This window comes from Lasioglossum baleicum, chromosome 13 (genome assembly GCF_051020765.1).
Source record: "Lasioglossum baleicum chromosome 13, iyLasBale1, whole genome shotgun sequence".
In the NCBI taxonomy this organism is placed as follows: Eukaryota; Metazoa; Arthropoda; class Insecta; order Hymenoptera; family Halictidae; genus Lasioglossum; species Lasioglossum baleicum.
Window position 1 is genome coordinate 1,093,120 of NC_134941.1, and position 25,638 is coordinate 1,118,757.

The 25,638-nt window shown below is 47.2% G+C and overlaps 1 protein-coding gene across 1 annotated transcript; it reads right to left on the bottom strand.

Moving 5' to 3' along the window:
• Nucleotides 1-23,284: 23,284 nt before the first annotated feature.
• LOC143215116 (uncharacterized) lies at nucleotides 23,285-25,325 on the bottom strand. The gene is made up of 2 exons (XM_076436927.1): nucleotides 25,242-25,325; nucleotides 23,285-24,820 (listed from the first exon to the last, which is right to left on the bottom strand). Exons 1-2 carry the CDS (start codon nucleotides 25,323-25,325, stop codon nucleotides 23,285-23,287), a joined length of 1,620 nt encoding a protein of 539 aa, XP_076293042.1.
• Nucleotides 25,326-25,638: the final 313 nt, after the last annotated feature.

Here is a 25,638-nt window from a genome sequence, read left to right on the forward strand (position 1 = left end):
GAGATATGATGGTAGCAGACGTCTCCGTTTTCGGAACAAGTTCTCCCAAAGTTTGGATTGTTTTAACATCATTCTCTTGGTAATCCTCGGAAGAACAGTGTATGGAGATGTCCTCAACCAATATGGGAATATATGGAGTATCATACTGCAAAAGGCTATTACGCCTTCCCAAAGAAAAACTCCAATTTGTAGGACTCATTTTCAGGAATTTTCTACCCTCATTTTCCAACATTTCTCTGCTTGTATCAAAAGCTCTGCTTGTATGCAGTGCTGCGATTCGGCCCAATTTTTCTCGCGCACAGTGATCCCATACATTGGGATGATGAGGAAGCAGAGGCAATTATATTGGCGGGAATGTACCGAAACAATCTGTACCGGACAAAAAGACTCCAGGACGTGTACTACGAGTTACAAAATATATACAAATACACTTGTTATACATTCATTTTTCAGAATCAAATCATATAAATTTTTTAAAAGTCTGCGGGGAGCTCAAAGTACCCCATTTCATCGAGAATGTTATTATACTGTGCCTAATCGCCGCACATGCGCGTGGAATGTTGCGCATTTCTGGCATCACTGGTTCCCCGATTGAACCCACCGTTTTTCGCGCATGCGCGGCCAGGACAGTAGCGTATCTACAATGACCTAGCAGAGCGGCCAGGGCCCAGACGCCTAGAGCAGCCTTGAGGCAGTTATATTGGCGGGAATGTACCGCTGTTATTAGCGGGACGACTGATGGACGAGAGACGTGACGCGGGACGAGTTAAGTAAGTAAATGATTTGATTCTGAAAAATGAATGTATAACAAGTGTATTTGTATATATTTTGTAACTCGTAGTACACGTCCTGGAGTCTTTTTGTCCGGTACAGATTGTTTCGGTACATTCCCGCCAATATAATTGCCTCTGCTTCCTCATCATCCCAATGTATGGGATCACTGTGCGCGAGAAAAATTGGGCCGAATCGCAGCACTGCATACAAGCAGAGCTTTTGATACAAGCAGAGAAATGTTGGAAAATGAGGGTAGAAAATTCCTGAAAATGAGTCCTACAAATTGGAGTTTTTCTTTGGGAAGGCGTAATAGCCTTTTGCAGTATGATACTCCATATATTCCCATATTGGTTGAGGACATCTCCATACACTGTTCTTCCGAGGATTACCAAGAGAATGGTGTTAAAACAATCCAAACTTTGGGAGAACTTGTTCCGAAAACGGAGACGTCTGCTACCATCATATCTCTGACATTGGGAAATAATTCGGAGATACCAATTTATTTCAATAACCTAAGCATCCCAGACATATACATGAAGGACTCGAATAGTTCCCGTTATGCTATATGGGTAAGTATGATCCTTAACATTACAAATTTCATATTGAACAAGGGCTGATAAAAATTATATCAGAACTAGATATCAATTTATGAAATGCAGTGGAATCTTAATAATTCCAAGACTTCTCATTTTCCTCGAGGCTTGGGTTATCATGTACTGTACCATATTTATATGTAGACAAACTTATATTTCATTTAAAGTGTACTATAGAAGTATACCGTCTCTCTTTGTCAGCAAAAATACACTGTCTTTAAAGTGTATGGTTCCTTAACTCTTATGGGTTCTGAACACGTGCTTGAGACTGGTAACTTGGTACCTGTGCATGATATAGTCGGTACATGGAACACAATGAATCTATTAAGTGTAACAGCACGCTCAAGGGACCATCGGTAAGTAGCTTAAGATCTACTAGAACGTCTGTCTAATTTTACAAAGATTTATGTACAAACATCTTTCTCGGTTTAAGGTATTCCCGTACAGAGGCACAAAACAAAATGTTATGGTCTCAATGGGAGAAAATGAAATTGGAGAAGAAACGTTTGGTAGAGATGGAGCCATAACACCTTCTGTTAGCAGTAAAAACATATTATCATGGAAATCAAAATTTAGCTGTTGCAGTCAATAGAGTGAAACAGCATCAGTGTGTCCAGACTGTATTAACTGCCATTGTATAATAAAATATTAACGTTCCGCGTCACGTCTCTCGTCCATCAGTCGTCCTGCTAATAACACCGGTACATTCCCGCCAATATAACTGCCTCAAGGCATCAGGGCCAGGGCCCTGGCCCTGGCCGCTCTGCTGCGTCATTGTAGATACGCTACTGTCTTGGTCGCGCATGCGCGAGTTACGGTGGGTTCAATCGGAACACTGCGCGGCAGTGACGCGCCGCGCCACCTCGGGCAACATAGGTGCCGTCCAAAGGATCCGATCCCATCGCCGATCCCGTCATCATAAAGCAGTGCTCGCCCTTACGTTGCTTTTCAGTTACCGAAATCGGGAAATTACCAAAGGACGTTTTCAGTGTCTTCGGAGGCTGCCGCTTTACGATAACGAGATCGGCGATTCTTTCGGACAACAGGATCGGATCCTTTGATTGGCAGCTATGTTGCGCTCCTAGACGGTACGTCACCGCCGGGCTGTGCCGATTGTGCACGCACACACGTGCGTATCCCTACACGAATGTGATATCAATCAAAGCAGGGCGCGGCGGGATCGGGGGGCGTAGCCTTCCAAAATCGGCAGTCACGGGTAAATAATTCCGAGTCCTGAATCAAAAAGCAAAGTAATCAAAATCACGATAGTGGAGATCACTCGAACTGTATTCATGTAGCCTTTAAAGCTGTAGCGGTGTGTTTTCATTCTCTCCATGACTGTTTTTATGTCAACAAGTAGCATTTCAATTTGAAATCTTCAACTTCTATGAATAAAATTCATCTTACAGCCGACAGCACTTGTGCATCAATTTCTGGTAAAACGGTTGAGTTTTGACCCATGGTTCCTTTGACACTTTTCATCCACATGATTCTTAGAATACAATGCAATAATAAAAAAAATTGACCTTGAAATTCAAGGTCAAGCACAATTTTGCGGAAACTTTTTTTAACAGATCTTCATCGATCGCGAGGTGTAGAATCACGCTATGGTGGTCGTGACATATAATTTTCATACACCCTGTACATATATACAATATACTGTAACGGGTCTTGTTCCCGGTCTTGATTGAATCTCGATCTGGATCTGGATCTGGGTTCCCTCCGTTGCTGATTAACTCGCCGCGCCAGGATTCGTATACGGCGGAAAATAAAGACACGTAGAATTTTAGATTAACGTGCGCTCGCTGCCAGCGAGTTTCATTCTACCGCGATCGCGAGAGTGCGGGGCGCAAAATATGTTTACGATGATCGCGGTGCTTGGAGATCGATTACGACGCGAAATCGGTCGGGAACGGAGTCTTTACCGGTGTGACTATTTATCAGTGTACAGGAATGTAAGGCTAGTGCAAGTGAACAGGATTCAGCTGGTGACACACCGTGGCTGCGGGAGAGAGCGGCGACACGCCGTGCTCTCGGATTCATGTGGAAATGAGAGGGTGAAGGGGTCACAAATGTGGAGTGACTGGATCTCCCACCGTCTCTTCGCACGTGGTGTACCGATAATTAACTCAGAGAGAGAGAGGGTCACCAGTGTAGGTAACTTGTCCGTGAGCCTACACTCTCACGAAGTATGACACGGTCAACGAGGGATTTCGTCGAGGAAAAGAAAAGCTCCAGGATATCACCGTTTACCACGATTTATTTCGCGGTAAAGTCCACACAACACAGAGATACAATATCCCGACTGTTTAAACAATGGTCGAACGGAAAACCACAACGTGGTGAACAAGAATGTGCCTTAATGAAAATGCAGGAGCGCAGAACAACACGTGTTGTCTGAAAGAGTTCGAGAAACGAACAGGTCGAGCCAACGGCTCACGAGAGCGTTTCGCTCTCTAGACGCTTGTGCGCAGGGGCGGAGCCTCGTGATTGGACGAGTGCAGCGCCGAGCCCACACACTTCCCCCCTAGTGCAATGGCACGATACAAATTTAACAGGGGTAAAAGATGCAATTACTGCATTTACAACAACAATCTTAAATAGTTCCTACGCTCAAGCAATGAAAACAACTGCTGAAAACGATCTCGTTCATTTCTTGAACGAGATTGTTTTCCGCGAGTATGGTCTTAGCGTGGCGGGGGCCGAGCCGTCAGCAAGGTTATCGTTCACGACCGTGTCGTCAAGATCTTGATTAACCAGATATGCTGGTTTTAAGAGTTCAATTGACACATTTTTCGATGTGCCATTCACGTCGATCGTGAAAACACGGTCGGAAGGACGAGAAAGAACCCGATGAGGTCCCGTATAAGGTCTCTCCAGGGCCTTCTTGGCCATGTTTCGCATGAATACATGCGTACATTCATATAACGTTTTATAAACGAACGCGCGAGATTTATTATGGTGCGCCGCCGGAACAGGACGTACCTGTCACATGTGCTCGCGATGCTCTTCAATAAATATATTCGGGTCCGGCGTAAAGTCGTCCGAAAGAAAGAATTCTCCGGGTAGTCTTAACGTCGTTCCGAATACAAATTCCGCGGGGGACGCGTTAGTGTCCGAACGGACGTGTGATCGCAAGCCTAACAGGACCGTAGATAGCGAGCGCGTCCAATCTTTGTCGCGATGGCACATTAATGCCGCTTTTAAGGGCCGATGCCCAGCGTTCGATTAAACCGTTTGAGGAGGGATGGTATGCAGTAGTTCTGATTCTATCGCAACCTATCAAAGACAGCAACGCTGTAAAGAGTTGCGATTCAAATTGGGCGCCTTGGTCTGTCGTTATGGCTTTCGGCGCGCCATAACGAGATATCCAAGTGTCAAAAAATGCGCGGGCAACTGTTTGGGCTGACGTCTCAGATAGAGGAACAGCCTCGACCCAACGCGAAAAACGATCAATCATCGTTAGGAGATACTGCATACCGTTCCTCACAGGGAGCGGACCGACTATGTCCACATGGACATGGTCGAATCGACCATCAGGCGCAATGATCTTTTCCGGCAACATCTTCACATGCCGGGCAGTTTTGGATTGTTGACAGTCAACACATTCCTTACACCAGCGCTGAATGTCGCGGTGCATATCAGGCCACACATATCTGTGTCTGATCAATTTGTCGGTCACTTGAGGACCTGGATGCGCCGGCATGTGAAAGATATTAAACACCGTGCGACGCAGCGTTGGTGGAATATATGGCCGAATGGCCTCTGCCGAAATTTCGCAGCTGACGGTGTGGTGCTCTGGGCCCCAGGAAATATCCTTGAGCACCAAGGAATGATCGATCGACTTGCGTAATTTCGCCAGTTGATCGTCCTCCTTTTGAAGTTTAGCTAATTGCTTCAAATTAATTTCACAGGGAAGTCTGAGTGACTCCACCCGTGATAGCGCATCGGCGACAATGTTGTCAGGACCCTTGACATGCTCTATGAGCGTCGTGAATTGCGCGATATAAGAAAGCTGACGTAGCTGACGCGGGGAGGCCTTTTCAGGACGCTGAGAAAACGCAAAGGTTAACGGCTTATGATCCGTGACAATTTTAAATTGATGCGCTTCTAGTAAATATGAAAAGTATTTGATTGCCTCATAAATCGCCGTCTGCTCACGGTCGTATGCGCTATAATTACGTTGCGCTGGAGTGAGTTTCTTAGAAAAGAAGGCGAGGGGCTCCCAGGCCGAGCAGTTAATACCGAAAGAGGAATTTTTTTGTTCCAAAACCGCCCCAATGGCGAAATCGGAAGCATCGGTAACCAACCGAAGATCTGCCCCGGCACGCGGATGCACTAATAGAGTGGCTTGTGCAAAATCTTTCTTGATTTTGTCAAAAACCGCTTCTGCCTCGCTGGACCAATTGATCTCTCTTTTATCATTCTTTTTGGATTCGATAAAATATGAATTTAGCGGTGCCTGAGTGGCTGCCGCATTCGGAATGTTCCGATGGTAGAAATTTACCATTCCTAAGAAGCGTCGTAATTCGACGATTGTCTTGGGCTTCGAGAAGCTAAGTATAGCTTCAACTTTGGAAGCCGTGGGGCGTATGCTCTTAGCATTGACCGTATAACCTAGGAATTCCAGTTCGCGAACTGCGAACACGCATTTATCGACATTTAGTCTAAAATGAAACTTTCTTAGACGGTCAAATACCATGCGGAGGTGAGCCGAATTCTCCTCCGACGACGACGATGCGACCAGAATGTCGTCAATGTAGATGAAAACAAAGTCGAGATCCCCCAGCGCTCGATTAATGTAGCGCTGGAAGGATTAACTTGCATTTCTCAATCCGAACGTCATAAACATGAATTCGAAAAGGCCAAATGGCGTGGTTATAGCGGTTTTCTGCACATCTTCCGGCGCAACCGGAATTTGGTTGAACGCCTTGTGCAGGTCTAACGAAAAGAATATGGTCTTCCCTGCCAAATTGTTGCTATTGTCATGAAGGTACGGCGTGGGATATTTATCGGGAATTGTTACCGAATTTAACAGTCTGTAGTCTCCACAGACTCTCCAGGAGCCGTCCTTCTTTTGCACCATGTGCATGGGACTAGCCCAAGGGCTACTTGAGGGGCGGCAAATGCCGGCCTCAGCCCAGGCTTTGAACTCGGCTTTAGCAGCCTTGAGTTTGTCCGGCGCCAAACGGCGTGGACGCGAAGAGATCGGTGGTCCCTTCGTCAAGATGTGGTGAAACACTTCCGACGAAGAGGGTGGCACCGGAATGGAGCTTCCCGTGATTTCTGGAAATTCAGACAAAATTGCTGGGCAAGAGGATCTCAAAGCACTCGTATGAACCGAGTGAACAGCAGAATGTTTAATTTCACCTACCGAGACTACCTTGGTTGTTTTATCAAGAAGATCTCTCTTGAGATCAACAGCTAGACCATAATGGTATAAGAGATCCGCTCCAATAATCGCAGAGGGAACATTTGCAATGACAAAGTTCCATTTAATCTCGCGTTTCAATCCTAAATCTAGGATGCGAAATGATTCGCCGAAGGTATCAATTCTCGAGTCATTGGCCGCTAACAATTTAAATTCTGACGGCTTGCGGCGTATCTTAGGATCCGCCGGAAGCAGGGAAATATCCGCGCCAGTATCGACCAGAAAACTCTGACCCGAGATCCTGTCCTTTAAATGAAGACGTCTAGAATGGAGTGCTCCACTACCCACCGTCTCCGTACGGGAGGGAGCTTCTAGTTTTTTGCAGCGGAGAATTCCGCAAATTTCGGACAACCCGGTTTACAAGAAGTAGGGTTGAGGGGGTAACGAGAATGCGCATAGCATAAACTCGACCTCCTTTGAGAAGATGAAGGAGACTTGCTCCTGAATTGTCGCGAATGCGACGGCGATCGTGCCGCAGAAGGGCCACGACGCGTTCCCCTATCCTGCCCGGAATGAGCGTTTAACTTTGAGGTAATTGCCTTCAGAAGAGATTCTATTCTCTGAAACCTATTGTCAATAGGGTTGGAGGAACCAGAAGAAGATTTAGGTGTGGGAGAATCGCTGGAAACAGCGCACACCCTTGAAGGACTGCCAGAAATTGCCACAAGTTTGTCTGCAATTTCAGCAACCTTGTCTAAATCGTTAAACTCTGTGGCTATTAACACCTCACGCTGATGCTCGGAAAGCTGTTCCAAAAATATTTGTCTAAGCACTGTATCCGTGCACCTACAGGCAGCGTTCAAATCACGCAATTGCCGTAATATTTGAGATGGGCGACAGTCAACATTGACCTGTCCTCTTAAGAGTTTGCGAAGATTCTCCTCATCAGTTGAGGCATAGACTTTGATGAGTCTAGCCTTAGCTCTAGTGAACATATCAGGGTAGGGAGGTTCTTTAACCACAATATCGCTAATGTTAGCCATGGCATCATCATCAAGAGAAGTGGCGAGATAGTCAAATTTAGCTGTCTCAGAAGAGACATTTGCACGGCGCAAAGACGCCTCGATCTGGTGGAACCAGAGTACCGGATTCTTCCTAGAGAAAGTGGGAATTTTCGGTATTTTTGCTACTGCGACCTGGGTAACCCCTTCGGAACTACCACTAGTAGAAGCTAAATTAGCCATTGAGGCTCTGATAATCGCGAGTTCGCGGCGCGTCTCTTCGAGCTGTGCCGCCAACGCAGCATTAGAGTCTGTGTTCCGGTTTGAACTAGACATGTCGCAGCCTAGAAAGCAAAATGCCAGAAGCGAAATACGGGCTAAAACCCTAACACCGGTTTTATCAAGCTATCTCTACCCTTACGCAAATGCGTAGCACATACAATACCCTGATATCACGCACAGGCGTGTTACAATATCACTCCTAATGCTTTGCGAATAAGAAAACAAGTAGTTGTCACATGCGACACTTGTACTTGTTGCTCGCAATATTGATTGAAAGATATCGGTCGCGGAATCTCGGAGCAATCTGAAAATGTTCGCGACGCTCGAGGTATCACGCGAGAGTGTAAAAAAAAAGAAAAATCGCGATAGCGAAATTATCGAGTTTTAAAAAAAAAATTCGCGAACTGTGTGATCGCGCAACACGCGCGAACTGTCAACGACGACGTAACCTGACCTGAAAGAGCACCGCGGGCACACGCACGCGAATAGCTATACAGTAGGAAACGCACACACACGAAGGTTCGCAAGACCTTGAAATGTTTATGAGTTTATATGGCACACGCCAAATCCACAGGCACCGGAGACATTGTAAACACCGGTAACCTCCTTCAAGGTCTGGTCTGCCCGGCAACAGGCAACGATGCTGTGAGAACCGCCTCGTTGACCTTGACCAGGAACAGAACCGCTTGGCAACAGGCGAAGAGAGTCTGAAGACGAAATGTTGTCCTCTGCCACCGCAAAAACTGCTTGGCAACCACGATACTGAGGTAGAACGTCAACAGCGTCGACCTTTCCAAGTACGTGCACGAGACACGAGCGGGAACACAAAATGGCCGCCCAATTCCTTCGTCTCGGTTTAAATCTGAAACACACCTTTTATTGCCAAGAAATGGCGACTGTCTCACCCAAAATTTAAGTGGCTTCAAAGCTGAAAGACACGCCAAGTGCTGTTCGTTGATCTCTTTAATGGCGGCAAGAACACGCCAAGGGCCGTGAAAGCAGCTCCTTCCTCGCTGGACCGAACAGCCAGCGGAATTCTCGCTCCTTTGATGCAGGAAAACGTGGTAGCTGGATGCCGCAATGACCTCCAGATGCTCGCTTCCTGGTGTACTGCAAATTCCACGCCGCACGGCGTGTCGGTGTCCTTGAACAGGAACTCTGGAACTCCTTCCTCCCACGATGACCAACCAGATGCGAAATGCGTCGGTTGCGTGATGTCCGATTGAACGGTCGTGGTTCCCAATGTAGATGCCCACGACAATAGATCACGTCGGGGTCACCAATGTGGAAATGAGAGGGTGAAGGGGTCACCAATGTGGAGTGACTGTATCTTCCACCGTCTCTTCGCACGCGGTGTACCGATAATTAACTCAGAGAGAGAGAGAGGGTCACCAGCGTAGGTAACTTGTCCGTGAGCCTACACTCTCACGAAGTATGACACGGTCAACGAGGGATTTCGTCTAGGAAAATAAATGTTCCAGGATATCACCGTTCACCTCGATTTTATTTCGCGGTGAAGTTCACACAACACATAGATACAATAACCCGACTGATTATACAATGGTTGAACGGAAAAACCACAACGTGGTGAGAAAGAATATGCTCTAATGAAATGCAGGAGCGCAGAACAACATGTGTTAACTCAGTGAGATCGAGAAACGAACAGGTCGAGCACAACGGCTCACGAGAGCGTTTCGCTCTCTAGAAGCTTGTGCGCAGGCGCGGAGCCTCGTGATTGGACGAGTGCAGCGCCGAGCCCACAAGGCAACTCAGAACCCGGACGTGAGCACTCTCATATCCTCTCTGTCACCAGTGTGATGTCGCTCTATCGAAACCAGTGTAGGGGCTCTGTTCCCCCACTCCCATGTTACCAGAGTGGGTATCGGCGGAAGCCGTTGGCAACGCCGAGCTCCCGCTCTACCCTCTTGAGCTGCAACACCCGAGCTGGACGGTTGTCCGTCAAGCAGCGAGTTTTTCTGTCTACTATTTCCTTCGTCCCTCGAGATAGTCGAACGTAACCTCGACACTGGGTCGAGGCGGCGAGTAGGCGCCGATAGCTAGAAGTCTTCTACACATCTGGGGACTTCAACCTACACCAGCGCCATCCTAGTTATTATTAGAGTCACGTTACCGCGAGTATTTGAATGCCGGAATAAGTAGGAACCCATTTAATTGTAATCTCGTAGATATGTAGCTAGGAAATATTGCGATAAAGATAGAAGGTCACTCGAGTAGGGAAAACACAGGAGAGGAAGGCCATCTGCAACCCATAAAGGAGCGGAAACAGTTCGACGGGACTAGGACCCCTTCAATAAAGAATAGCAAGGGAAAGCAGACCCGAGGACAACTCTCCAGCTATCGTCAAGGACTTCAACCCATAAATTTGCTGCCTTGAACAAAGGACCTTTTTAGGAGCAATCGAGCAGCGACGGTCAAGTACGCGACACGTTGAGTACACGTGCACGATCTTGGACAGTTTCCCTTCGGGCCACCCCTACGAGGCCTTTCGCACCAAGCGTGGGAAATTGGGACGCCGACGACATCTTCCCCCGCAAGACTGCTACGCGTCATCGACTTAGGGGAGGAGACTACCCTTCTGATCGGGCCTCACGACGTCCCCACTAAAGACGCACCCCGGAACCAGAGAGCTGATGGAAAAAGCAGAAGAACAGCGGAGACACTCTCTGAAAATCACTGATAGACTTCAGACGGACCTTTTTAATAAAGCATTTCGAAATACAGAGAAAGTTCACCATAGTCACAGTTTATACTATTTATTATCATCGATCACCTTCCTAATTAAAGCCGCGTTCGGGAGTTAAATACCTTAGTATTTTAAAGGCGTTCGAATCCTTACCGCGGAATTTATAAAATCTATCGTTTGTGCCATCTGGAGGCAAGTCCCGCGGTTACAGAATCGAGACGAACATCACACCAGTTACTTGACTTGCACAGAAAACCGAAAGTCTTGGATTCTAAAAACATTTATAATAACCAGAATCCTGTTCAGAGTTTTCATCGATTACTGAGTGTTCGTCTATCGCCGCGTGGACACACAGTTATCAATGCTTGTCATATTTACTCGTGCAATTCCCAGGTAGCACCGGACGTACACTGGACGTCCAGTTTTTGTCCAATTTACGTCCATACGTCCGACGTCCGTTACGGATGTCCCAGGGACGCTCATTATTTTTGTCCCAGGGACGTCCATGGGACCAAAATTTCGGACGTTCAAGTACATCTATTTTTTAAGTCTTATATACTTTGGTACGTATCAGAATGCTCACTTCTCATGCATAAGATATACCTATACAGGGTGTCCCAAAACCCCTTCGACTCCGGGAAATGGGAGGTTCCTTAGGTCATTTGAAGCAACATTTTCCTTTGCACCAATGTCAGCCGGGGCTTTGTTTAGGAGTTATTAACGAAAAACACGGACCAATCAGAGCGCGACCTAGACGCGCGATGGCACGTTCAGCCCGTCGCGCCGGGAGACGAGCGTGGCGTAACGCCGCGATGCCGCAACGAACAAGAGTTTCTCGAGATTATGTGAATCTTCCCCGATTTGGATGAGCTTTGGATATGTTGTCAAGACCATGATTCTGAACAACATTTCCCTTTACAGTTTTTGTCGGTCGGCTTTAGTTTACGCGACAAATGTAAAAACTTGTAATTGTAAATCGATCGATTGTACTATCTTCTACCCGATTTGGATGAGCTTTGGATATGTTGTCAAGACCACGATTCTGAACAACATTTCCCTTTACAGTTTTTGTCGGCCGGCTTTAGTTTACGCGATAAGTAACTTGTAATTGGAACGAGGGAAAAAGCAGAAACTGATTGTATTAAAACCTCACTTATTCAGCCGTAAATCCATTTGCTGCTTCGAAATGTGTGTCTCTGGGTCACTCGGTGACGAACTGTACAGATGTCTTCAGGTATACGACAGTACCGAAAGCTAAGGGACGTACGGTCAGGTGAACGAACTGCACAGGTGGTGGTAGATAGCAGGTATACGACAGCCCGAGGGATGTGCGATCAAATCAACGAGATCCGGACTTTTCACTTTCACTTTCACACAGATGCCATGAAATTTTTCCACACTTAATTGCAATACCACAATTCCACAAACAATTGCAATATCATTTGTATTGCAGCACACATCACAACAATCAGATAACATGATCACTAGCGAACGTAAACTTTCTAAAAGAAGAATATCCCGAATTTTTCTTTCACTTCTCACTGTACGTTTTAGCACTGGGAACATTTCACGGCGACAGTCGATGCACTAAAATCCTTCAAAGTTGACGAATTGATCACTCACAATTATTTGGCACGTGTACGGTGTCCCTCCCTCTCGTTGTCCATAAATTAGTCTTATGGCCAGGCCGGTAATTGCACCGCTGGTGGTAGCTGTCAGGTACGCGATCGCAGTCAAATCCTAAGGGCTGCAAAAGGAGGGCTGCACGGCAAGTGCGTCTGGACGTTGACCTGGGTCAACGCACCTGTCACTTCAGTACGTGGCAGGTAGTTCTTGCCTCATTCCTGCATTGTATGTAAGCATTGAAAAGGGCATCTTCGTGGCCTTGAAAAGGGCCGATTAAAAGAAAAGGAGTTGGTGTTGCGTTAAATATTGGGGCCCTGAAAAGGGCCGATTGGAACTGTGACCCCAAATCAGTGCATCAGATGTTCGAAATGGCCGCCGTTCATCCGAATGCAAAGCTCGGCCCGCTGAATTGTCTGTTGAACAACTCTGTCAAGGGTTGTCCGGCTGATGTTCACAATGGCACCGTGAACTAGTGCAACCAACTCTTCCGGGGTGTTAACCGGCTGCTTGTACACCTTTTCCTGAAATGACATTTATTAAAGAAAAACAAAATGTAAGTAAACACGTGTACGATAATGAGTGGAAAATACCTAAAAAATACATGAAAATTGAAATTACCTTCAAATAGCCCCACAAGTAAAAATCCAGCGGATTAAGGTCAGGTGACCGTGGGGGCCACGCAACAGGACCACCGCGGCCGATCCACCTGTCCTGATAGGCTTCGTCCAAATGGGCGCGGACACTTGCGGCATAGTGCGCTGGCGCACCGTCCATTTGGAAATACATGTTCTGCCGGATCGCATAAGGAACATCGTCTATGAGATCCGGCAGAACATGTTCCAAAAAGATTCGAAACGTCGGGCCGTTCAGTCTATCGGGTAGAATGTACGGCCCGATTATGTGCTCGCCACAAATGCCGGCCCATAAGTTTACCGACCAGCGGGTCTGTGCTGCGCGTTGCCGAAGCACCCGCGGATTCTCTACGCTCCACATATGCGAATTGTGGGCGTTGAAGCACCCTTCTCTTGTGAAGAGTGATTCGTCGCTCCACAATATGCATGCGGGGAACGCCGGATTCTGCGACACTTCATCCAGCAGCCACCTGCAATACCGAAGCCGCCGGTCGAAATCCGCAGGTAGCAGTTGTTGTACCCGCACATATTTGAACGGGTGCATCCCACGATCCTGCAGAATTCGGTGTACCGACGACCGGCTGACCCTAGAAGTAAACATACATGAAAATGCATAAATCTATTGTTAAATTATATTTCTTTTCGCTTTAATGAAATACATGATAGCGGTGTACTTTTACTTACCTTGTTCGGCGACTGACGTCGCGCACGCTCACGGTGCCATCCTCTTCAACAATATCCAATACTTGTGCGACATGATCCGCGGACCTCGCTGTACTAAGTCGACCGGTGCCCACGCGATTAAAATCAAACCTCCCGAACGTCGAAAGTCTACGTGCCAACTGCCGAATGTAATGGGCTGACGGTGGTGGTGTGATGTGTGGCTGCTCTAGTATGATGCGTCTCGCAGTGGCAGCAGCATTGCCGTTGCAATGGATGTGCGTGGAAATCATTGCGTAGTGTTCTCGGTGAGAGTACATGATGCGACGTGGACTTGGACTAACTGCAGTTTTCCAAACAAGCTTCGACCACCCCTAAATATCCCTACCACGAAGCAAAACTGAGGATACAGGAACATTCTAAAAAACACGTGTTTTGCAGAAGTAGAAAGTGCAGCAGTGTGACTCCTACCTTTCCTCCGCGATAGAAAACAGGGATCCGCATCTCCGAAAGGGATTGTGTCATAAATCAGAACTCTTCAGTTACTCGGGAGTGTCCGCAGGACACGGGAATGGAAAAATTTTCTCTTGCACATGTTGAGTTTAAGAATTTTTTGGGCCGTGCAGTTAGGTCCTAAAAGATTTACGGTGTGCGCCGCTTGACCTTACCGAGGCAGTCTAGCCGCGATGTAGGAGGCACGATACAGGAATAATGCAAATTACGCTGCCTTCCAGCAGTGTGTGACTCCCGCCTTTCCTCCGCGATAGAAAACAGGGATCCACTTCTCCGGAACGGATTGTGTCATAAATCAGAACTCTTCAGTTACTCGCAGGGACCCTAACTGTTATAACCAAAATGAAAAAAGTCATGGAATAACAATTATCGATGAGAGAAATTTATTTCGATATGATCAATGATCAATTCTATGAATAAAAAATTTATGAGATAACTTATTAATGATGATAACTATTATGTGCGATCGATAATGCGATCGATAGATTCCATGACTTTTTTCATTTTGGTTATAACAGTTAGGGTCCCTGCGAGTAACTGAAGAGTTCTGATTTATGACACAATCCGTTCCGGAGAAGTGGATCCCTGTTTTCTATCGCGGAGGAAAGGCGGGAGTCACACACTGCTGGAAGGCAGCGTAATTTGCATTATTCCTGTATCGTGCCTCCTACATCGCGGCTAGACTGCCTCGGTAAGGTCAAGCGGCGCACACCGTAAATCTTTTAGGACCTAACTGCACGGCCCAAAAAATTCTTAAACTCAACATGTGCAAGAGAAAATTTTTCCATTCCCGTGTCCTGCGGACACTCCCGAGTAACTGAAGAGTTCTGATTTATGACACAATCCCTTTCGGAGATGCGGATCCCTGTTTTCTATCGCGGAGGAAAGGTAGGAGTCACACTGCTGCACTTTCTACTTCTGCAAAACACGTGTTTTTTAGAATGTTCCTGTATCCTCAGTTTTGCTTCGTGGTAGGGATATTTAGGGGTGGTCGAAGCTTGTTTGGAAAACTGCAGTTAGTCCAAGTCCACGTCGCATCATGTACTCTCACCGAGAACACTACGCAATGATTTCCACGCACATCCATTGCAACGGCAATGCTGCTGCCACTGCGAGACGCATCATACTAGAGCAGCCACACATCACACCACCACCGTCAGCCCATTACATTCGGCAGTTGGCACGTAGACTTTCGACGTTCGGGAGGTTTGATTTTAATCGCGTGGGCACCGGTCGACTTAGTACAGCGAGGTCCGCGGATCATGTCGCACAAGTATTGGATATTGTTGAAGAGGATGGCACCGTGAGCGTGCGCGACGTCAGTCGCCGAACAAGGTAAGTAAAAGTACACCGCTATCATGTATTTCATTAAAGCGAAAAGAAATATAATTTAACAATAGATTTATGCATTTTCATGTATGTTTACTTCTAGGGTCAGCCGGTCGTCGGTACACCGAATTCTGCAGGATCGTGGGATGCACCCGTTCAAATATGTGCGGGTACAACAACTGCTACCTGCGGATTTCGACCGGCGGCTTCGGTATTGCAGGTGGCTGCTGGATGAAGTGTCGCAGAATCCGGCGTTCCCCGCATGCATATTGTGGAGCGACGAATCACTCTTCACAAGAGAAGGGTGCTTCAACGCCCACAATTCGCATATGTGGAGCGTAGAGAATCCGCGGGTGCTTCGGCAACGCGCAGCACAGACCCGCTGGTCGGTAAACTTATGGGCCGGCATTTGTGGCGAGCACATAATCGGGCCGTACATTCTACCCGATAGACTGAACGGCCCGACGTTTCGAATCTTTTTGGAACATGTTCTGCCGGATCTCATAGACGATGTTCCTTATGCGATCCGGCAGAACATGTATTTCCAAATGGACGGTGCGCCAGCGCACTATGCCGCAAGTGTCCGCGCCCATTTGGACGAAGCCTATCAGGACAGGTGGATCGGCCGCGGTGGTCCTGTTGCGTGGCCCCCACGGTCACCTGACCTTAATCCGCTGGATTTTTACTTGTGGGGCTATTTGAAGGTAATTTCAATTTTCATGTATTTTTTAGGTATTTTCCACTCATTATCGTACACGTGTTTACTTACATTTTGTTTTTCTTTAATAAATGTCATTTCAGGAAAAGGTGTACAAGCAGCCGGTTAACACCCCGGAAGAGTTGGTTGCACTAGTTCACGGTGCCATTGTGAACATCAGCCGGACAACCCTTGACAGAGTTGTTCAACAGACAATTCAGCGGGCCGAGCTTTGCATTCGGATGAACGGCGGCCATTTCGAACATCTGATGCACTGATTTGGGGTCACAGTTCCAATCGGCCCTTTTCAGGGCCCCAATATTTAACGCAACACCAACTCCTTTTCTTTTAATCGGCCCTTTTCAAGGCCACGAAGATGCCCTTTTCAATGCTTACATACAATGCAGGAATGAGGCAAGAACTACCTGCCACGTACTGAAGTGACAGGTGCGTTGACCCAGGTCAACGTCCAGACGCACTTGCCGTGCAGCCCTCCTTTTGCAGCCCTTAGGATTTGACTGCGATCGCGTACCTGACAGCTACCACCAGCGGTGCAATTACCGGCCTGGCCATAAGACTAATTTATGGACAACGAGAGGGAGGGACACCGTACACGTGCCAAATAATTGTGAGTGATCAATTCGTCAACTTTGAAGGATTTTAGTGCATCGACTGTCGCCGTGAAATGTTCCCAGTGCTAAAACGTACAGTGAGAAGTGAAAGAAAAATTCGGGATATTCTTCTTTTAGAAAGTTTACGTTCGCTAGTGATCATGTTATCTGATTGTTGTGATGTGTGCTGCAATACAAATGATATTGCAATTGTTTGTGGAATTGTGGTATTGCAATTAAGTGTGGAAAAATTTCATGGCATCTGTGTGAAAGTGAAAGTGAAAAGTCCGGATCTCGTTGATTTGATCGCACATCCCTCGGGCTGTCGTATACCTGCTATCTACCACCACCTGTGCAGTTCGTTCACCTGACCGTACGTCCCTTAGCTTTCGGTACTGTCGTATACCTGAAGACATCTGTACAGTTCGTCACCGAGTGACCCAGAGACACACATTTCGAAGCAGCAAATGGATTTACGGCTGAATAAGTGAGGTTTTAATACAATCAGTTTCTGCTTTTTCCCTCGTTCCAATTACAAGTTACTTATCGCGTAAACTAAAGCCGGCCGACAAAAACTGTAAAGGGAAATGTTGTTCAGAATCGTGGTCTTGACAACATATCCAAAGCTCATCCAAATCGGGTAGAAGATAGTACAATCGATCGATTTACAATTACAAGTTTTTACATTTGTCGCGTAAACTAAAGCCGACCGACAAAAACTGTAAAGGGAAATGTTGTTCAGAATCATGGTCTTGACAACATATCCAAAGCTCATCCAAATCGGGGAAGATTCACATAATCTCGAGAAACTCTTGTTCGTTGCGGCATCGCGGCGTTACGCCACGCTCGTCTCCCGGCGCGACGGGCTGAACGTGCCATCGCGCGTCTAGGTCGCGCTCTGATTGGTCCGTGTTTTTCGTTAATAACTCCTAAACAAAGCCCCGGCTGACATTGGTGCAAAGGAAAATGTTGCTTCAAATGACCTAAGGAACCTCCCATTTCCCGGAGTCGAAGGGGTTTTGGGACACCCTGTATGTATGCAAAAATACAGGGTGTCCCAAAATTCGTGAAAATCCCGAAAGGGGGTGGTTCCTGAGACCATTCTAAGAGACATTTTCCTTTGCACCAATGTCAACTGCGGCTTTGTTTAGGAGTTATTAACGAAAAACACGGACCAATCAGAGCGCGCCCTGGCCAAGCCGCGCCGGCAAGCGAGTGTCGCGGTACGCCGTGACATCGCATCGTGACGGCGCGGCGGCCCAGGGCGCGCTCTGATTGGTCCGTGTTTTTCGTTAATAACTCCTAAACAAAGCCGCAGTTGACTTTGGAGCAAAGGAAAATGTCTCTTAGAATGGTCTCAGGAACCACCCCCTTTCGGGATTTTCACGAATTTTGGGACACCCTGTATATATGTATACATACATAGAATTAAAAAAAAAAATTTTATATAAAACTATATGTCTATAGAATTATACATTTTTATAATTTTTTTTTATTTACTGATTTGTGTTACATTTATACTTATTCTTTTCATAAATACAGAACATCCGTCGTCTAGTAATAGTAATAGAAATAATGGCAATAACAATAATGATAGTAAAAATATAAAAATAAAAGCACTATATAGCGTCTTCAAAGATATGTACCAGTACGATATATGGTTTCTGAATATTAAAAAGTACTAAACAACGTTCTTTAAAGATGTATACATTTATATATACATATATATTTATAACAATATTTATTTATATACATATATATTTATAACAACATATATATATGTAAATTACGCCTCGAAAACGCAAAAGTAGGCCACTTGGGCGAGCTCACGCACTAGATTGATCTTTTATCTAGCGATTGTGACTACGTAGGAGTCTCAAATGTGCATTAGCGAGACGAATAACGTCGGGAGCTGAACCCTTGCTATCCGTCTAGGCACACGTACACGCTGCCCGAGCGATGAGTGTGTGAGTGCGCCGCGCGGCGCGCGGTCCGGCTTTCACGCCTGCTTACAGAGCCTCCCGAGCAGACATCATGCTGCCGAATAATGTAAATTACGCCTCGGAAACGCAAAATTAGGCCACTTGGGCGAGCTCACGCGCTAGATTGATCTTTTATCTAGCTATTGTGACTACGTAGGGGTCTCAAATGTGCATTAGCGAGACGAATAACGTCGGGAGCCGGACCCTTGCAATCCGCCTAGGCACACGTACACGCTGCCCGAGCGGTGAGTGTTTGAGTGCGCCGCGCGGTCCGGCTTTCACGCCTGCTTACAGAGCCTCCCGAGCAGACATCATGCTGCCGAATAATGCAAATTACGCCTCGAAAACGCAAAATTAGGCCACTTTTACGAGCTCACGCGCTAGATTGATCTTTTATCTAGCGATTGTGACTACGTTCGGGCCCCAAATGTGCATTAGCGAGACGAATAACGTCGGGAGCCGGACCCTTGCTGTATCGTCGAAATCTCTCCAACATGGAGAAATCCCGTATTTCAAAAAAATAGTGTTAGGATATAAAAGTGGAAAAGGAATGAATTATAAATAAAGAAAATAGAATTGAGCCGAAATATCTTGAATAGTTTATTGGCTCATTGGGGAAAAGCCTTGCGGCATAAAAACCCCAGAAATATAGAATTCAACATTGATTACAAAAGAAATAACGATGAAGATGTGAGCGTTAGAGTAGCGCTAATAATGAATTATCATGTATTGATAGCGTTATGTATACGACTCGGAATTCTACTGGATCCCATATGATTCCGCGGGATCCCTCAAGTATGTAGTGTGTGCTGCGGCACGACCTGGCGGAGTATGACTCCGAGGGATCCCTTGGTGTATATGGATAAATGTGTGCTACGGCACGACCTGTTGGAGACACTCCTCCATGGGATCCACACGAGTGTATGTATGGTAGCGTTATGTATACGACTCGGAGTTCTACTGGATCCCATATGATTCCGCGGGATCCCTAAAGTATGTAGTGTGTGCTGCGGCACGACCTGGCGGAGTATGACTCCGAGGGATCCCTTGGTGTATATGGATAAATGTGTGCTACGGCACGACCTGTTGGAGACACTCCTCCATGGGATCCACACGAGTGTATGTAGAGGTGTGCTACGGCACGACCTGGCGGAAATCGTGATTCCGCGGGATCCCTCAAGTATGTAGTGTGTGCTGCGGCACGAGCTGGCGGAGTACGACTCCGAGGGATCCCTTATGTTGGTATGTATGTATGTTCGTTATGATCATGTTCAAACATGATTTGCAATATCGCGCAATATCGTTCACACTGGACACTACCGTGGTTCAAATCACACGATCTCTTCTCTGATCCTTGTCCGAAGGATATCGAAGTGACTCTACCGGACGACCTTCTACGACTGTCTCGATCGTGCCTTTCCGACTACCCTCATCTGGGGCCCAACCGTCCTTTTGTCTTCGCTCGAAGACCCCAGGAAAATTCGGCGCCGCGCAGTCGACCGATGGTTTACGTTATGGCGCGCACATGCTTATATTGAGGCTGACCCGCACTAAAACCGTGAACAAAGAACATCCTGTCTGGTCTATGTCACGAGACGTAGACCGTTCTCGGTCCTCACTTCGTACCCTTGACTCGAGTACAAAAAAAAAAGGAAAACCCTCTTCGTCGCGACGAAAATTTATGGTCGCGGTCGAACACGCTCCCCCCGTTGCGAGTGGACGAGTAATAAATCTAACTTATAAACTACGTCGCTATAGTTCCGCGGGATTCAAACGCCGACAATCCAATGTAATGTTCACGTCTCGTTATGTGTGTTCAGTCAATGGACACAATTGCGTGATGTTCCGCTTGATAACGCCGTTGGTGGTTTTGATTGTGGCGACTCGGATTTCGCCATCCTTGCCGGGGTGGACCTCCATGACTCTGCCCAGCCTCTATCGCATGCAAGGTAGATTTTTGTCCATCAGGATTACAACTGAATTGACCTGGAGTTCGCCACGGGTTGTGAACCATTTTTGGCGCTTTTGTAATTCATTGAGGTACTCTTGGTACCATAGTTTCCAAAAGTCTTGTCGAGCCTTCGAAATTACCTTCCAAGAGGTTAGCCGGTTCTCTGGAACGGAAAGATAATTATTTTCCGGTAGCATCGTAAGTGGTCGACCTTCAAACGTGAAGAGACGTTCGCCGATAACCCGTTTAAAATGATGCTTGAACGATTTTACAGCGGCCTTCCATATGCCTCCGAAAGTGTGGTGTTAACGGTGGATTAAAATGCCACGTTATGGACTTGCTTACGGCAAATTCGTTGACGGTTTCTTTAAATTCTGTGGATTCGAACAATGCATACAATTCGCGTAGCTGGTTATTCGCGCCGACAAAATTAGTACCATTGTCCGAATATACGTGTGCAGGTATAGCTCGACGCCCGATGAAACGTCTGAAGGCGCCGAGAAAACCCTCGGTTGTAAGATCGCTTACGATTTCGATGTGGACCGCCTTGACCGACATACAAATAAAAACGCAACCGTATGCCTTTACGCTGTTTCTATTGCGATGCTTTTTTTCTTTAATAAAGAACGGCCCGAAGAAATCTACACCGGTGTGAGTAAAAGCCGCCGTTTCTTCGACACGTGATTTGGGTAAATTTCCCATTTTTCCTTGTAACGGAGACGGTCGGAAACGGATGCAACGAACGCATCGTCGTACGACTTTCCTCACTTGATTTTTTCCGTCCAGGAGCCAGAAACGATGGCGAGTGGTGTATAGGGTTGTTTGAATACCGGCATGGTACGTGCGTTCGTGTATTTCACGGATTATAAGATCAGTAACATGATGATAAGATGGTAAAAGAATCGGATGTTTCTGTGTGTAGGGAATTTTGGCATTCTGTAACCGACCGCCGACACGAAGAAGTCCGAATTCGTCCAGAAACGGACTCAGCGATGCGAGTCGACTGCCTTTTACTTCCTTCGATGCCGAAATGCGTTCAATTTCCTCGGAGAATTGTTCTCTTTGTATCGTTTTGATGATGACGCATTCCGCGTTGCTTATTTCTGCTATACACAACTCGCCCGTATATTTGTTAGATCGCCGCACACGTAAGCAACGCGCGATTACACGTGTGAGGTTTCTATACGAAGAAAAATTGTGAAAAAATTCGCATCTGTCGTGCTGTAATGTTAAACATGTATTTTTCTTACAACCCGGTAACTCCTTGACAGTAATGTTTAAACTTGCCGGCCAAGTAGACTCGTGTTCGCGTAACCAATGGGGTCCCTCGAACCACGAATCGTTCTCGCGGAATGTCGCAGGAAGTTGTCCGCGAGACAATGCATCGGCCGGATTGTCTTTTGTTTTGATATGCCGCCATTCCGCTTCCTTGATGGCCTGGATTTCCGCAACGCGATTCGATTCAAAAACCTTCAACACGGTTGGAGACTTTTTTAGCCACTGTAATACTATGGTGGAATCTGTCCAGAAAAGAACACGATTAACTGAGAACTTAAAAGCTGCGACGAGACAACGTCTCGTCGCGAGCCGCGTCTAGGCCTAAGAGTAAGAGCGATCGAACGGCAGTCATATTTGTAGACTTTGCCGAAACTGGCCCGCACCAATCACCGCGAAGAATCAGCCGCGACGCGAGCGGCACTCTTCGTGGTCCGTGCTTTCGTCTTCTGTCTATATAAGGCAGAACGAGACGAATTTTCACCGGAGTTCACCTGGAGACAGTCTCATCCTCGCCAGTCAGTGAACGAGCTCGAATACTCCTGGGTGCGTCCAGGACGCGAGCGCTTCGGTACTCTTCGATCGGGGGCTTCCGTTCGAGTGTACAGACGTTCCTGCTGGACGACGAGGCCGTCCAGTCCGCAGGTCGAGACGACCGCTCCAGGAGACGCTCCCCGTCGAAACCGCGACGTACCGGAATCCGCGACGTATCCGCGCATCCGTAGCACCGTCTCCGGAAAGACGTTCCCGCAAGTCGCGAGAATATTCGCGCACCGTACCAGACCGGCTCGTCGTGCCAGATACCGCTGGACGACGAGATCGCCGTTTTTACCCGCGTCCAGAATCCAGCCGCGGTAGCATAGTCCGGAATCGCCAACGCACCGTGTCCGCCAGAAGCATGGTCTCGCTTGTCCGGACCGCACCCGGCCCGTCTTTTAACCCGCGTCCGTAGTTCGTAAGTAGAGTAGTGTCAGTTGTAAGTGCGCCGTAAATTAGTGTAGTGTTAGTTGTAAGTGCGCCGACCGAGCCTTGACCGACCAGGCTGACTGTTCGCCGGCCGTTTCTCCGCCGCGTTCTCGCCGGACCACGAACCTCCGCCGTCGCCGTCGTCGCGTCAGCTACCGCTGTCACGACAGAGATCGCCGCCGCCAGAAACTCGTCCAGGCACCAGGAATTATTATTAAATAAACCTGAGTTTTACCAGACTTCGCACAACCTTCATTACCTCCATCCTAACGAACCCTGGTAACTCTTGAGCTACAGGGCATCGCGAAGTCGGATCGTTACAAAGCAACCCCGGTCTCTTGATAAAGCCGGGCCAACGTTAACGCACCGCATAGTTCGAGCCGCGGTATAGTTGTCTCTTTAAGAGGTGCAACTCGCGATTTAGCACATGCCAGACGAACGAGGGTGCGATCCTTCTGATTGCGGGAACGAATGTAGATACACGCGCCATATCCCACCTTGCTCGCGTCGCAAAATCCATGAATTTCGATGCTGGTAGGATTGTCGAGCAAAAGTCTCCGATCTATCGATAAATTGTTTATACACGGAAGTTGGTTCGAGAAGGTTAGCCATTGCGTATGCAGCGCTAGCGGAACCAATTCGTCCCAATCGAGCTTCGTTTTCCAACATTCCTGCATGAAAACCTTGGCAGTCAGAATTATTGGTCCCAGAAGCCCGAGAGGGTCGAAAATTTTGGCGATCTCAGATAGAATTTCGCGCTTTGTCGATTTCGTGGGAGATTCTGATGAATTTACAGTATATACCAATTTATCCCCCTGCGCGTGCCATCCGATGCCTAAGGTCTTTATCACCGGGCTCTCATCGGTCGCGTAATCCGTTCCGAGAAGCTTTTCGCTTATGGAGTCAAGGGCGTGATTGTGGTTCGAGGCCCATTGCCGAATAGTGAAACCGCCGCGTTTCAGGAGTTCGATCACCTCATTGCGAACAATTAAAACCTCCTCCAAAGAATTTGCACCTGTCAAAAGATCGCCAACGTATAAATCGCGTTTCAAAATTTCGGAAGCATATGGGAAATCTGCGCCTTCGTCGATCGCGAGCTGTTGTATGGTTCGGATAGCGAGGTACGGAGCGGACGATACGCTAAAGGTAACGGTATTTAGTTCAAATGTTTTGATTCTATTGTCGTGATACCAGAATATACGCTGATATTTGCGGTCTTGTGGGTGAACTAAGACTTGTCGGTACATTTTTTCGATGTCGGCGGTAATGACATAGGAATACGTGCGGAATCGTAACAAATGTTCGAAACGTTTGTCTTGTATTGTAGGACCTACCATAAGTCCATCGTTTAATGACATATTTTTAGGCGACTTGGCCGACGCATCGAACACGACGCGGATTTTTGTAGTCGTACTTGTGACCTTTACGACGGCGTGATGTGGCATATAGTAGCCAGTAGTTGAGTCGTCGGTGACCAATGACATATGCTCAAGCGTAATGTACTCTTGCATCACCTTGTGATATTCTTCCTTAAGAATTGAGTTTGCGTTGAGCTTTCGCTGAAGTGAGTGGAACCGACGTAAGGCGATCTGTCGCATGTCGCCGAAATCTCTATCGCCGGCACGAAATGGTAATCGTACTACGTATCGTCCGCTCTCAGTACGCGTCGTGTTTTCGCTATAATGAGTCTCGCATAACGATTCTACGGATAGTTTCGACGTTTCTGCGTCCACGTTTTCAATCAGCCAGAACTTCGCGATTTGTTCTTTCAACTCTGCTAGATTGCACGAGATAACTCGATTTTCCGCGCTGTCTGTTGTTCCGCCTACTACCACCCATCCAAGTTGGGTTTTCTGTAAAATTAGATCGCAGTCATCGCGAGATAAGTTGATCTGCCCTATCGATATCAATGACAAAGTGGCCCCAGCGCCAATCAGAATATCAACGGGCCGCGGAATATGAAATTCAGGATCGGCAAGACGTATGTTAGCAGGAATTGCTATTGATTCGCGTGGAAATACCTCATCGGGTACCGAATCCGTAATTCGCGAGACAGTTAAACACGTTAATGTTTTCTGGAAGTCGCTGTGGAGCGATCGGAGCGTAACCTGAATCAAATCTTTTGATATCGTGGCCATCTCATTGATTCCGTTAATCGCAATCGAGCATGGTTGGGTAGGAAGGTTTAGCTGTTGTGCGAGAGTCTCAGTCATAAAATGCGCCGTCGCGCAGGTATCGAGAAGTGCCCGAGCTTCAATGAACGTTCCGTTGTACTTTCGGATGCGAACTATTGCACTCATTATTAACTGTGAGCGAGGAACGCGACACGCGGCGGTCAATGCGAGCCTTGATAGTCATGCTGAACCCGGTTCAGCCGCGCCATTCGCGGACTTTAGCATAGTATCAGCCTGTACGGTAGAAGGTTGTCGCGTGCCGAAATTGTGCAGCAACGAATGGTGAAAACGCCCACAATGTTTACAACGTGACGACCGACATTTTCCGCTATGAGATCGCAAACAGTTTCGGCACAAATTCTTTCGGTTTATAATGTCCCAACGTTGGGACACGGGCAATTTTACGAATTCCGGGCAAATATATAATAAATGGTGTTTGTTGCAATAAGAGCAAGTGCGCACGGTAGCTGTAACGAAGGCACGCGCGCCAGCCTCAC

Bases quoted from the DNA above. Each gene is read 5' to 3' on its own strand.
- LOC143215116 (XM_076436927.1), bottom strand. From the start codon at position 25,325: ATGACTATCAAGGCTCGCATTGACCGCCGCGTGTCGCGTTCCTCGCTC. The intron at 24,821-25,241 runs GTACAACGGAAC...CTAATTTTACAG, and splicing joins GCAATAGTTCGCATCCGAAA to AAAACCCAACTTGGATGGGT.